The 11919-nt window shown below is 43.0% G+C and overlaps 3 protein-coding genes across 3 annotated transcripts; 1 reads left to right on the top strand and 2 right to left on the bottom strand.

Moving 5' to 3' along the window:
• The first annotated feature begins 612 nt into the window (after nt 1-612).
• Nucleotides 613-2842, top strand: BCR41DRAFT_364787 (hypothetical protein). Its single transcript, XM_022026080.1, has one exon. It carries the CDS (start codon nt 754-756, stop codon nt 2596-2598), a length of 1845 nt encoding a protein of 614 aa, XP_021875564.1. The 5' UTR covers nt 613-753; the 3' UTR covers nt 2599-2842.
• A 486-nt stretch (nt 2843-3328) lies between these two features.
• BCR41DRAFT_364788 (hypothetical protein) lies at nt 3329-8353 on the bottom strand. The gene is made up of 13 exons (XM_022026081.1): nt 8252-8353; nt 7777-7972; nt 7559-7661; nt 7330-7464; nt 7042-7107; nt 6880-6938; nt 6683-6752; nt 6435-6596; nt 6220-6337; nt 6050-6131; nt 5361-5951; nt 3490-5249; nt 3329-3395 (listed from the first exon to the last, which is right to left on the bottom strand). Exons 2-13 carry the CDS (start codon nt 7893-7895, stop codon nt 3346-3348), a joined length of 3315 nt encoding a protein of 1104 aa, XP_021875565.1. The 5' UTR covers nt 7896-7972; nt 8252-8353; the 3' UTR covers nt 3329-3345.
• A 701-nt stretch (nt 8354-9054) lies between these two features.
• Nucleotides 9055-10924, bottom strand: BCR41DRAFT_231561 (hypothetical protein). Its single transcript, XM_022020068.1, has 3 exons — nt 10503-10924; nt 10274-10397; nt 9055-10132 (listed from the first exon to the last, which is right to left on the bottom strand). The coding sequence occupies exons 1-3, from the start codon at nt 10674-10676 to the stop codon at nt 9207-9209; spliced, it is 1224 nt and encodes a 407-aa protein (XP_021875566.1). The 5' UTR covers nt 10677-10924; the 3' UTR covers nt 9055-9206.
• Between the last annotated feature and the right edge of the window lie 995 nt (nt 10925-11919).

Consider the following 11919-nt stretch of genomic DNA (forward strand, 5'->3'; position numbering starts at 1 on the left):
GTGAAATGACACGGTTTGCATACCGTCTTTAAATTCTCCTTCCTTCCTTTTTTGACTGGCCTGATTGGACTTGACCAAACACGCAGCGCGCATCAGTGCAAATGTTTGAATATCAACAAATAAATAAAACAACGCCGAGCTGCTTACAATTCAGCTGCGATTGTTTATTTACATTAAAAAAAACCCCCATCTACAATTCAATGATATTTATTTAATAAACCAAATATATACATCAAAAAGATAGAATTTGAGTTCATAGCCAAGTCAAAAAGAAAATCGGTCACAGAGCACATCAATCTCATCACACCTTCTTATTCATTACAGCGTATGAAAAGGGGGAGGTAAGGCTGATGACTCGAAAACCTTCTTCCTCTCCGTAACTTTCCTCTTTTAGCTGCAGCTTCTCCATCTATCCATTTCAATTGCATGCACAAGACAGAAAAAAAAAAAGGTTGTACACCCTGATGTATATGTTATCCTATTCATTTATCGTATTCAACTGCATCCAATCCTTATATCACGTAAATCGATTTTTTCTCCGCATCGCAATAGCTGCGCTTGGATATAAAAAGGGCGGCATTTCGCCACCCTTGCCAATATCCAGAAAGAAAAGAAAGAAAGAAAGCAAAAGGAATAAAAGAGGACATTGCAAATTACAAAAAAAAGAGTACTTATTTCATTCGTCAACCATCCACATCAAGTAAACATCCTCTCTCCAATACAGCTTGCACACAATAACAACAATTAGTTAACATGACTGCCACCATGAAGATTGAACTCGAGGGCAACTATATTACCCTCCCTTACACTTCAGCTGCTCAGGTGGCTCGCTCAACTTTGCCTTTGGGAGCCGATAGCACCATTATCAACTCGCTTGATTCATCTTCCATGGTCATGACTTCGCCTGAACGCACTCTCTCCTTTGCTGAATCCATCGCGTCGACTCTACCCTCCTCAGCAACTTCTGTTCGCTCTTCACTAGAAGTGGAGCAGCAGCAGACCCCTACGAATGCTACTGTTGTTGTCCCACCTGGAACCACACAACTTCAAGGCAAGCTCATCCTGACGCTCTCTAAACCTACCAAAGTTAGCTCCCTCGCCATTTGCTTGAATGGTTCCACCCACATTGCGTTCTTGGGTTCTGGCAAACGTTCCCATTACTCGCGTCACCACATTCGCTCCCAACAATTTCTGATCGAGCCCCGGCCCAACTCGGATCAGTTCACGCTTCTCAATAAGGACACTATCATTTTCCCGTTCTCGATCAACATCCCCAATCATTTGCCTTCTTCTGTCACTACTCCTCAGGGCGGCACTATTTACCGTTTAACCGCCGTGCTCACCTTGGCGAAGAGCGCTGGAATCATGTCGTTCCTGTCCTCGGGTTCAACTCTGACAACGTCAACCGTAGTCCAAGTCTATCGCGAATCTCGGTCGCGATGCCTATTAATGGAGGCTGGAACCTCTGGAATTGCTGCTGAGAGTGGAGACGACGTTGATAATGATATTGATGAGGACGAAACTGATGAAGTGCAGCCTATTCGTGAGCACGGTGAAACTCAGCTCCAGCAGCGTGATCCTGTTGACGAAAACGACATTTTGCCTGCAACCGTCAATCATATTTGGCCAGGTCAACTTGAAACCACCGTCACTATCCCTTTCACTCAGTTACCCTCCAAGTCCAAACCGGACTTACGTCTGCGCGTTCGAGTCTTACGTGAGAATTTAGCCATCAAATCTTTCCAGGCGGCGCTCTATGAGCGAGCTATCTTCCGAGTCCAGAAGGCGGGCGCGCCAGCGAAGAGCAAGGAGTATATTATTGGGGTTCGAGAACGCGTTGTGAGTGCTCAGCGTTGTGATGCCGGATGGGTAAACGATGTCATCACGGGTCAAGTTCCTCACACGTTCGAGAAGGTGGTTCTATTCTCTATACCAAATGCCGTTCGCTCCCATAACGAATTATATTCGTCCCGAGCTTGCAATGCCTCTACATATACGAGCGTTTCGAGGCTCAGGAGGCAGCGTCGATTAAAGGAGGAACACGGCATCAAAGACTCTGAGTTTGGAGAGGTTCGCATCGAGATCCAGCATTTTATCCGATACTCGGTTTTTGTGACAGGATCGATTGATGCCAAAGGCAAGACTGTGACAACACCGGTGGAGCGCACAGTTGGGGACGTCCCTGTTATTATCCATGGATTGCCAGCAGGCCCAGAATGTGACAGAACGGGCTTGCCCACGTACTTGCACTCGTTTTCAACCTCAAGAGTCTCGTATGAGGAGGCTCAGGACTATGAGCTTGAGGCTACAGGCCTATCCCCGGCATTAGGCATATATCACGAGTTTGATGGCAGTGATCCAGCTCCTTTTGATGGAACAGGAGCGTCTGGCCCCATTTATGGTGACTATGAAAACGATGACGCATTCATGGCGATTATGGGCTATCGTGGGAGCCGCACCCCTCCAAGCTACGAGGAAAGCATTGGGCGACCATCCTTGGATGCCTCAATCTCAGACTTGCAGAGTATTCGGATCTCCGGTCTTGGAATCAACAGGAGCAACAACAACTCGAGCAGTGCCATTGGCCTGACTCGATAAATCCAAATGTTCTTTTTATTTTTTTATTTTCGAACTTCTGGATTGACGGGGTTCACTCGAAAACGAGATCGAGATCGAGATCGAGATTAATTGGCAGATTTATTTTTCAAAGATACAAATCGATGTTTCATATCTTTTGAAATTACATTCTGTTTTAATTCATCATTCCTCTCTCGTTCTTTCTATACCTCATCTACCGCAGCTTTATTCTCCTTTTTTTTCTATTTTTCATTTTCTATCCCATCATTTTCTTTTTTTTTTTTTTTTTTTTTTTTTTTTCTTTCCGATCCGGCGACGTACTTCACAAAGCAGTCTTTTCATATTGAGGATTGAAGTATGCCATTTGGAAAAAAAAAAAAAAAAAAAAAAAAAAAAAAAATCCAAGGTCCTCCGCTCTATTCCACCGCGTCTAACCTGGCAATTCGATTAATCTCTTTCGTCTCCCACATCCTCCCCTTGCCCGTCGCTTTCACCTCAAAGGTTTCTATTTTTTATATATATTGTCTAACAAATATTGGTACATTGCAAGTTACCATCAAAACTAAACAATAAAATTAATAAGATTAAATGTGACATGAAGTTCTACGCTCCTTCGATTCGAACGATATCTTTAGGTTATGGATCCCATTTTATTAATCAGCTTGATCAGTATTACGTTAATTTATAATTATAAGATCAAGAACTATGGTCAATACAGTTATTAAAAAAAAAAAAAAAAAAAAAAAAAAAAGACTAGAGTAGCAAGGACTAAGCACTCTGAATGATTTGAGCATCTTGATTCAATTGATCTTTGAGTACTATTAGAACGGTTTATCAAAAGTTAAATGTTAGTTCTCATTCGTCTAGCAAGGCATGAAAGCGGTCATAGTCTTTTCTACTTTTATACTTTACCTTCTAAGCCTTGTAGAATAGTCGGGAGTACCTCGTCTACATTTACAATAGCATCCATTCTACCAATATTCTCCTCATCGCTGCTCGTATCCATCGTTGATCTTGTAACACCAGTAAGAGTGCTATTAAGCGTGCCAACTTCGTGCATCTTCTTGTTCATTAGCTTCTGTCGCTTAGTCAAGTACTCCATTGAATGATGAGGCTTGGGTACTGGTACAACATCTAGCGGTGGCCCCGCAAACCACAATACTTGGCCCTTGTCATTATGTGCAAAGCATTCAGTAGCTTTGGTTGGTAATGTTGTTGAAGCGCCTTCCTTGAGCGCTGGTGATAGTCGTCCATGATCTGCGTTATTGGTGTTGACATTCATGCTAGTTAGCCCTAATATCGCGCCACCTTCTGATGGAGTAGTACTAAGAGGTGCTGCAGAAGTAGTTGGTACGCTTGATCCAGCCATGTGAGGGGAGCCAATAGAATTAGTCCTCGCATGGCTGTTGAATGGCACAGGCGAACCCAGCTGGGATGATGGCTGTTGCTGAAGAAGGACGGCTGCCTGCTGCTGTAGAGGCTGTGGTTGCTGAGGTAGAGGCTTGGAAGGCTGCTGTGGAGAGGAGGTTGTTGATATATGTTGCTGCTGGAATGGTGGAGAATGCATAGGGGACTGTTGCTGCTGCTGTAATTGTACTATATTTTTTTGTTGTTGCTGCAAGGCCTGTTGTTGTTGTTGTTGTTGCTGCTGCTGCTGCTGCTGTTGTTGTTGTTGCTGCTGTTGCATAACCTGCTTTGCCAATATCTGCTGTTGGGCTATTTGCTGTTGCTGCTGTTGTTGCTGCTGTTGTTGCTGAGCGAGCTGTTGTTGTTGGGCCAGTTGCTGTTGCTGAGCCAGTTGCTGTTGCTGAGCCAGCTGTTGTTGTTGGGCCAATTGTTGTTGTTGAGCCAGTTGTTGTTGTTGGACTAACTGTTGCTGCTGAGCAAGCTGTTGCTGTTGAGCAAGGTGTTGTTGCTGAGCAAGTTGTTGCTGTTGAGCAAGCTGCTGTTGCTGTACGAGCTGTTGTTGCAGATGTGGCGACTGATTGGGATAAGGCTGCCCAAAAGGCTGTTGCTGAACCTGTTGAGTCGGATGTTGCTGCGACTGTTGCTGCATCATAAATTGCTGTTGCTGCTGAGGTGTAAAAGGACTCGTATATTGTGGTTGTTGTTGAGGATAGCCTGGTGAGGGGAACCCTGGTGAAAATTGAGACTGATTGAATGGCTGTTGCTGAGCATACTGCGCATGCTGCGAATGTGGTGGCTGTTGTTGTGGATACGGCTGGCTATAAACACCTCCCTGTGGATATGTTTGAGATCGGGGCTGTCCAGACTGAAGTGGCTGACTGAGAGGAGGCTGATGATATGATGCATTCCGTTGCTGTTGCTGTGGCTGCTGCTGCTGCTGGATAAGGTGCATCTGGGGCTGTTGTTGATAAGTCATACCAGGCTGCATCATTTGACCCTGCATGCCCGGTCGCGGAGGTGCACCATATTGTCCAGGTGGGTTGTAAGGATTGTACGCTTGTTGTGGATATGTTACTGTCTGGTTCATCGCAGGTTGTTGCGGTGTACTGGATTGGGTGTTTCCGGGTGTGGGTGCTGCAGCTGTTGCTGGAAGGGGATTTTTCCTGGGACGCCCACGCTTCATTGCTGGGGGCGCTGATACATGCTGGATAATGGCATGCTCTGTGGCCACATGTCGCTGAAGATCAGCTTGGGTTGAAAATACGCTACATATCAATATGTATTGACATAATGAAAGCATACATCGGTTATTACAATAAGGCATCATTCACATTTCAATAAACGGACAAGTTAACTCAAGTGTGTGATAAACCTACGCCGAGCATTGCAATCCAGTGCTCAAGCTTGAGTAGTTACACCGAACCCATTGCTGAGGTGGTGTGTGCTGCGTTGGGTGCGCTTTCTGAGTAGAACTTATATGTTGATTAAGCGAATTACGCTTGATACCTCCAGTCGAAGCAGACCTGGAGCTTAATGAAATATCCTGTGGTGTGCTGGAGCGCGATGTAGCCTCGCTCGAATCATGCTTCCCTGCTCTGTCTACCATGGACGCACTGGGCAACTTTTTGAGGACAAGCGGCTCAGGAAACAAGTTTAACTTCATATCACTGGGTTTGTGACCCGGAGGTAGACAGCTAGCCCAGTTCTTGATCTTGGAAACTGATTTGTAAGTTTCGTTATAACGTTGTTCACATAGATAGATACTCTGCCCCTGCTTCCACTCAATTGGTCTTCCACGAATATAATCTCTTGTATAAAGCACGAAGCACTTTTCTTGGATCTCATCTACCAAATGCTCGTGTGATCCTGATGCTTTGAGGACTTCAGAAGGATAGAATCGACTAGAATAGGGGTGGACGGTCTGTTCAGGCCGCAGAAACCAAGTAGCATCCAGCCCAGTCTTCCCACTAGGAAGTATATGCATGTGCAACAGCCATAGTATGTTTAACAATCTAACGTTATGATGCACAGAGATAACTACAGCTAGCATGTTGAAAAAACCTACTTTTCGTCTTCCCAGAGGTTGAAGATAAGAGCAATGATTGGTTTGGATAGATCCTGATCATTCCGAAGGTGGACAAAATCGCCTATCAGCATGGTTGGAGACAGCGTTTGAGATATAAATCCTATGTCAAGCAACTTCCATGTATAGCTGAGCTTCTTGGCCGCACTTACCAATATGATAACTCACACCATTATGTGCCACTTGAGTCAATTCCTTAGCATGCTTTCTTCCGTGCTTGTTCTTTGAATGACCTTTCCCATCTTTACCAATCTCCTTCCAGAATAATTGCTAAAAAAAAAAAAAAAAAAAAAAAAAAAAAAAAGCAATGAGGTTCAGCTTTGACAGTCCACGACTTAATGCGGTAAATTGATACATTATAGTGTACCTGCAGCTCTTCAGCATCCAAATAAACATCCGATCCTTCAGCATTGTACTGTTTTGCATTCTCAAACATCAATTCAAAGTCATCTTCAAAGCTTCCTAGGGTCTTGTAGGCACCGCTGTTGATCTTCTTCTTGATTCCATCCAGTGCAATAGGACGAGCAATCTGTAACAAATACAAAAGAAAGATGAGGCGAAGATATAAATGAATGTACTTTCTTTTATATCTAACGTTAACTCTTGTACACATACCTCTTCATAATAGTCCGGATACTCTTCATGGCTCGGCAACTCTAAAAACAGTTCAGACATCAAGCGGCCACTATATGCATGATAAAATGTGATTATTAGAAAAGGAAAAATATAGAACAAAAAGTTAGTCTACCATGTAGAATATTATTAGTTATGCTCAGAAGACATCCGAGGGATACAGATTCAATCATAAATACCTCCCATCCTTGTGGTTCTTGATTGTTTTCAATACACGGTTACAAAAATCGATTGAAAACTAGATAAAATATAAAACAATGTCAAAACGGAAAGCGGTTGTAAATTTCTCTGTCCCAATTAATGTATAATATTCCAACGAGGAGAGGGAGATTTGGTTCAACCTTCTCTTGATCTTCCTGGTGGTTTCCATCCTCTAGTAGGACTTGCATAGCGGCTTCAATGTGGTTCTAAAAAGGTTTAAAAAAAGAGTCATTATCAGAGGTCAAATCGAGGCATTAATAATGTAGTAACAAGCATAAATACTTTCAGGTATGAATAGTAGCGAAGTATAGTTATTTTTCTTCGTTCACTCCAAGAGCAGGATAGCGCAAGAGAATATGAAATATAGGTTATGACGTTGAGTATACAGCGAGATAGACATAAGACGAATTATCTAAATGCTTACGCACCTCTAATGTGATCGCATCCCTATGAATAGGTGATCCTTTACGATTATACTCCTTGGCATTTGCGGTCAATGTCCTGAGATCTTTGGCAAAATGAGTGATGTTGTCGACGTCATATGCTCCAGCCTCCAAGCGATCCTATATGTAGATCAAGATATAAAGAAGTTCAATACAACCGCTAGACATTTTTCTTATAGTATCTCAAATTGTTGAATCCTGAATGACACCTTACTCTAATGACATCGAATGCTATTGGATTCTTTATTGTCATATAGTAGTCTGGATATTCCTCCCGATCCGGCAGCTCCATGAAAAGATCCGCGATCAGCCGCCCACTATGACAGCGCCGTATTAGGTAGGAGGGAATGAAGAAATCAGTAAAAAGATTGCTATAGTTGGTATACTAATATGCTGATATAAGAAGCATTGCCTTTGTGGCACAAGGCGTACCTCTTGTCTGTGAGACTCACGAGTCGATCCAGAATTTGTGCCATTGCTTCCTTTTTATTGCTGAGGGGAAGACCCTCTGTGATTGAGCTACTGCTCTCGCCCTGTCTCCTTGGAGGCATCCTGTTGTCTAACCTGAGTACAAGTATCGGTGTGTGGAATGTACAAGGCGTGCAGCTGTCAAGATATATCAGGGGCTCTATCTTACGAGAAAGCAATTGGTATTATATTTGTGAATATGAAAAAATAATAGTTTTCGCTTTTATCAAAACATCAGCAACGTGAGCATAATTGAGATGAACGCGTGCTTTGAGTGAAATAAAAAAAAGAAACGCGTGCTTCTACTGTAGATGCAAGCACACTAGTCTCATCGAGTACGAGCATAGAGACAAGGGGGAAGAAAAATGGTAATCAACCTCGACTCTCGCTTTTCCTCAAAGACTGAAATAACATGAGCAATATGAGGTGTAGTCCTTACATTATGTCAATGTATTCGTTGTGCCTAGCATTCGAGGATGAGATCAGGCAGGCTAGATTTTTTGGATTGTAGGACGAGATCAAGAAAAACTTTATAAAGAATGATTAGGCCTAATGAACGATGGGTTCTACAATGGTTCAGTGGCTTGTAAAACTATCTACCACATGAGGATGTGCTTGAGACTGACCCTATTGTCACAAACCATTATCGGTGATTTTCGACTTTGATTTTCTACTAATACATAAACCACAACACCCAATAAAGCGCTTATACACGGAGACAGAGCTCTGATCACGTAAATAAGGGTGCTGATGGTGATAGCCCAAGCGATACCTGTCATGACCTTATTGAGGGTACTATTTTTTGGTGCCGATTGGCCAACATTGCCGTCAGAAGCAGACGAAGGCTGTTGCACACTGGTGGTTGGTGTAGATGTGAGCCTTCTCTCCTCGGTAGTTTCAGCCAGTACCCGATACAGGAACACATTAAGTGTCTGAGGAACCAAAAATAATATACGTGTCTCTAGATCGGCGGTGACGTGGCGCCATTATGAGGAATAGAAGGAACTTCACAACAATAAAGGAGACTAATAGAATAAGGATTGGAAGACAGTGACAGTGGATAAAGGAAGTTATATCACAGAGGAGTGGTCTTGAAAAGGAGATGCTGAATGTGTGGGCGGAACTGTGGCTATAGCTGAGGGACAGGACAAAGAAGGAAAAAAAAGAAAAAGACACATGGCAAGTCTCTATCGAAGAGCCAAATATAGGGTTTGCATGTCGAGGTTCATTTGCTTGGCTGGCGAAGTAAGGTTGTGCAACATTACATTCTTTGAAGATTCCTTGCTTTGACATGTTTGTCTTCACAACAAATGAACCTACAATGCACTGCTCTGAGTTGAAACATTTTTGTAGCATGGCTCTCATTTTATTTCCCATGATTTGAAATGTATATTTCAGCAAACTTCCAAGGAAAAAAGAAACGTCAGGTCTAGCCCAAAGAGCCATCTGGCATCGAGCGCGCATGATGCCGGAGGTTTTTGACCGAAGAGCATTCGATAAAAGCCCTCTAGCAACTCACTAACAGCCATGCCACACATTTGTGGCCTAGAAAAAGCCATTTGGGCACCCATTTTTTTGTCGCACCGTGTTTCTCCATTAATCGTTTCAATCCTATGAACGCCATCCTCATAATCCTGTACTAATGCCTTGTCTTCATTGAGAGTAAATGCGCAAGTAACGCTCTGAGTCTCAAGGAAGTTCATTGCGCCTAACCATTCGCACGCCAATGTTTGCATTAGCTCATACACTACACTCGTGACCAAGAAAGGATTCTTGTCAACCTTTGAGAGCTCTTTGGGAGTCCTTTCATTTTCCAACCAGGGACGATTCCACAGTTCATCCTCCTTTAGACATAATGATCCCTGCCTCAGGAAGGGCTGGTCTTTCAAGACAATCTCTGGAACAAATGCTGTATGAACAGAAATAGGATTTGCATCTTTCCATGCATTGTCTCCGATGTAAGGAGTATTAGGCATATCCTTTTTGAGGTTGGGTGTAAGTAAGGAAGAATGGGGCCGAGATAGTGTGTTGGTAGTTGCATTGACCTTGTCTTTCGAGCCAAGGCATGATTGGGAAAAAATAGACGCCAGCAAAACCTGATTCTCAGTTGAAAGAGCAGGGACAGGTGTGACAAGTGGTAACTGTGGTGCATTGATGTCCGAGACATTGGAAGAAGTGACTTGGGTGCTTTGACGCTTGGCAACCTCCAACTCCTCTCGAAGCCGTTTGTTCTCCGCATGTACGACCGCCACAGCTTCTCGTAGATGCCGAGCTTCTGTCTTGTGCTGCTCAACTTGACTTTCCAGTTGCTCAATGTATTCTATCAGTTACCAACAGATTTTATATGTAGTAACAAGTGCATTAGATTGACGCTCAATCTTACTCTCTCTTCATGTTTAACCAATCTTTGGCTCGCAATACTTTCTTTCTCCCTTTCTTTAACCCTTTCCTCTATCCTCACCTTTTCTACGAACACGAAAGTTCCTTGCAGATATTTTGTTACGAAGCTGCCTTCGCTCCTTAGATGTCATCTTTTTCAAGTCCGATGAGGAAGGGATATCATCAATCTTGATGCCTGGCTGAGCCTTCAAGCCATGAATACGTCCCGGAGTTTGTTCAGCACTCTTTTCTATTTCCTCTGTACTTTCAGATTCGCTTCTCTGTGAAGCTGAGGATTCATCCGCAATTACCTCTTGTGAAGCCATAAGCAAATACTTTGTAGATTCCAACAACTGCGCCAAAGTTTCTTCAATCTGTTTCCGGGTCAGCTTCCGGTTGAATAGCTGAGGTACAAATGGGATCTGCATCACGGCTGGGAGTGCCGGACTATTTTGGACCTCGATAGGTGGCCTTGAATTGTTCATTTCTGCCCCAGTTTTAAGCGCTGGAGCTACTGCTGTGACTATTGTCTCAATCTTAGCTATCTTCTTTGCTGCAGGGGTTGGCTCTAGGCTTGGACGCTTAGTAGCTGTGGTAGTAGGCGCATTATCATAGGTTATAATCCTAGAAGCATCTATCAATAGCGCAGACCCATTGTATGAGCAAACAAGAACAACAAGGCAAGAGGTGATTTAAATTATAGTGAAGGGTATAAGCTTTTTGAAAAGAAATCCTACTCTGGACATCTACAGTTGCAGTCATTGCTGCAGTAGCAATGGGTGTAGTGTTAATATCGCATGTCGTCGTGAGTGTATTTGATGCTGATGCTTTTAATTGTGATAAGCTTGTAGGAGTAGCCATCTGAGCGACGAGCGTTTTAGTATCAATAACACCATCAATACTGTCTTTGCTGTTAGTGGAGCTACTGGTGGTATCTGCCATGACATTAGCTGATATCTGAGTAGTTGTTTCAACTTGAACCTGCTGCTGTTCTCGAAGCTGTTCTTGAAGTCGCTGGTTCATCGCAAGCAAGAGTTGGATGTCACATTGTTGTACCTCCTTCTCGATGTTTGTCTTTGCCTTTCCATCGCAAATTACTGATTCAGCACTGCTTGATGTATTGGTATTACTACCTTCGGCTATCATAGGCATATCCATAGTATAAGTGGCTCCGGTGTCTAGTAGGTCTAACGATGTAAGACAGAGCGAATCATCCAGACTATGTAGAGTTGAAGTAAGGTCGGATTGGCTGTTCAAGTCCTCATTATTGAGCATAAACGGGAACATATTGTTGCTGGATGAATCAAGCAGGTCTAGTTCTAAAAAGTCGTCGAACGGCAGACTGGAATTGGCCATGATGTCAAGAATGTGTTGTGGGTAAATGAACAGGACTAACAAGCAATGCGGTAATGAGCAAGAATATGAATAGAGGCGTCAGAGTAAGTAAAGAGACAAGTAGACAGAGAAAAGTGAAAAAAAAAAAAAAAAAAAAAAAAAAAAAAAAGCCAAGAGGAAGGAGCCTTGTGGTCCTGCCTTTTTAATAATTGTCTATGATCTCGAGTCAGTCCAAGTAGTAAAACCGAGTGTAGAATTTTTCTTCATAGAATGTAGGCTTACGCGTTCCTGAGATTTTGATTCGTTGACCTGGCTTTATAGAATGTTTTTTTAAATTAGACCAAAGTCAATTGATAGAATTTTAAGTTTAAAGTTGATTTGTTGAAGTTCCTA

Source organism: Lobosporangium transversale (assembly GCF_002105155.1).
Source record: "Lobosporangium transversale strain NRRL 3116 chromosome Unknown BCR41scaffold_76, whole genome shotgun sequence".
NCBI lineage: Eukaryota > Fungi > Mortierellomycota > Mortierellomycetes > Mortierellales > Mortierellaceae > Lobosporangium > Lobosporangium transversale.

Coding starts and splice junctions, on each gene's coding strand:
- BCR41DRAFT_364787 (XM_022026080.1), top strand. CDS start 754: ATGACTGCCACCATGAAGATTGAACTCGAGGGCAACTATATTACCCTC.
- BCR41DRAFT_364788 (XM_022026081.1), bottom strand. CDS start 7,895: ATGCCTCCAAGGAGACAGGGCGAGAGCAGTAGCTCAATCACAGAGGGT. Junction 7,465..7,558: donor TAGCATTCGATGTCATTAGA/GTAAGGTGTCAT, acceptor ATCTACATATAG/GATCGCTTGGAGGCTGGAGC. Junction 6,939..7,041: donor ACCAGGAAGATCAAGAGAAG/GTTGAACCAAAT, acceptor TATTTTATCTAG/TTTTCAATCGATTTTTGTAA.
- BCR41DRAFT_231561 (XM_022020068.1), bottom strand. CDS start 10,676: ATGAACAATTCAAGGCCACCTATCGAGGTCCAAAATAGTCCGGCACTC. Junction 10,398..10,502: donor TGCTTATGGCTTCACAAGAG/GTAATTGCGGAT, acceptor CATGGCTTGAAG/GCTCAGCCAGGCATCAAGAT. Junction 10,133..10,273: donor CTTTCGTGTTCGTAGAAAAG/GTGAGGATAGAG, acceptor GGTAACTGATAG/AATACATTGAGCAACTGGAA.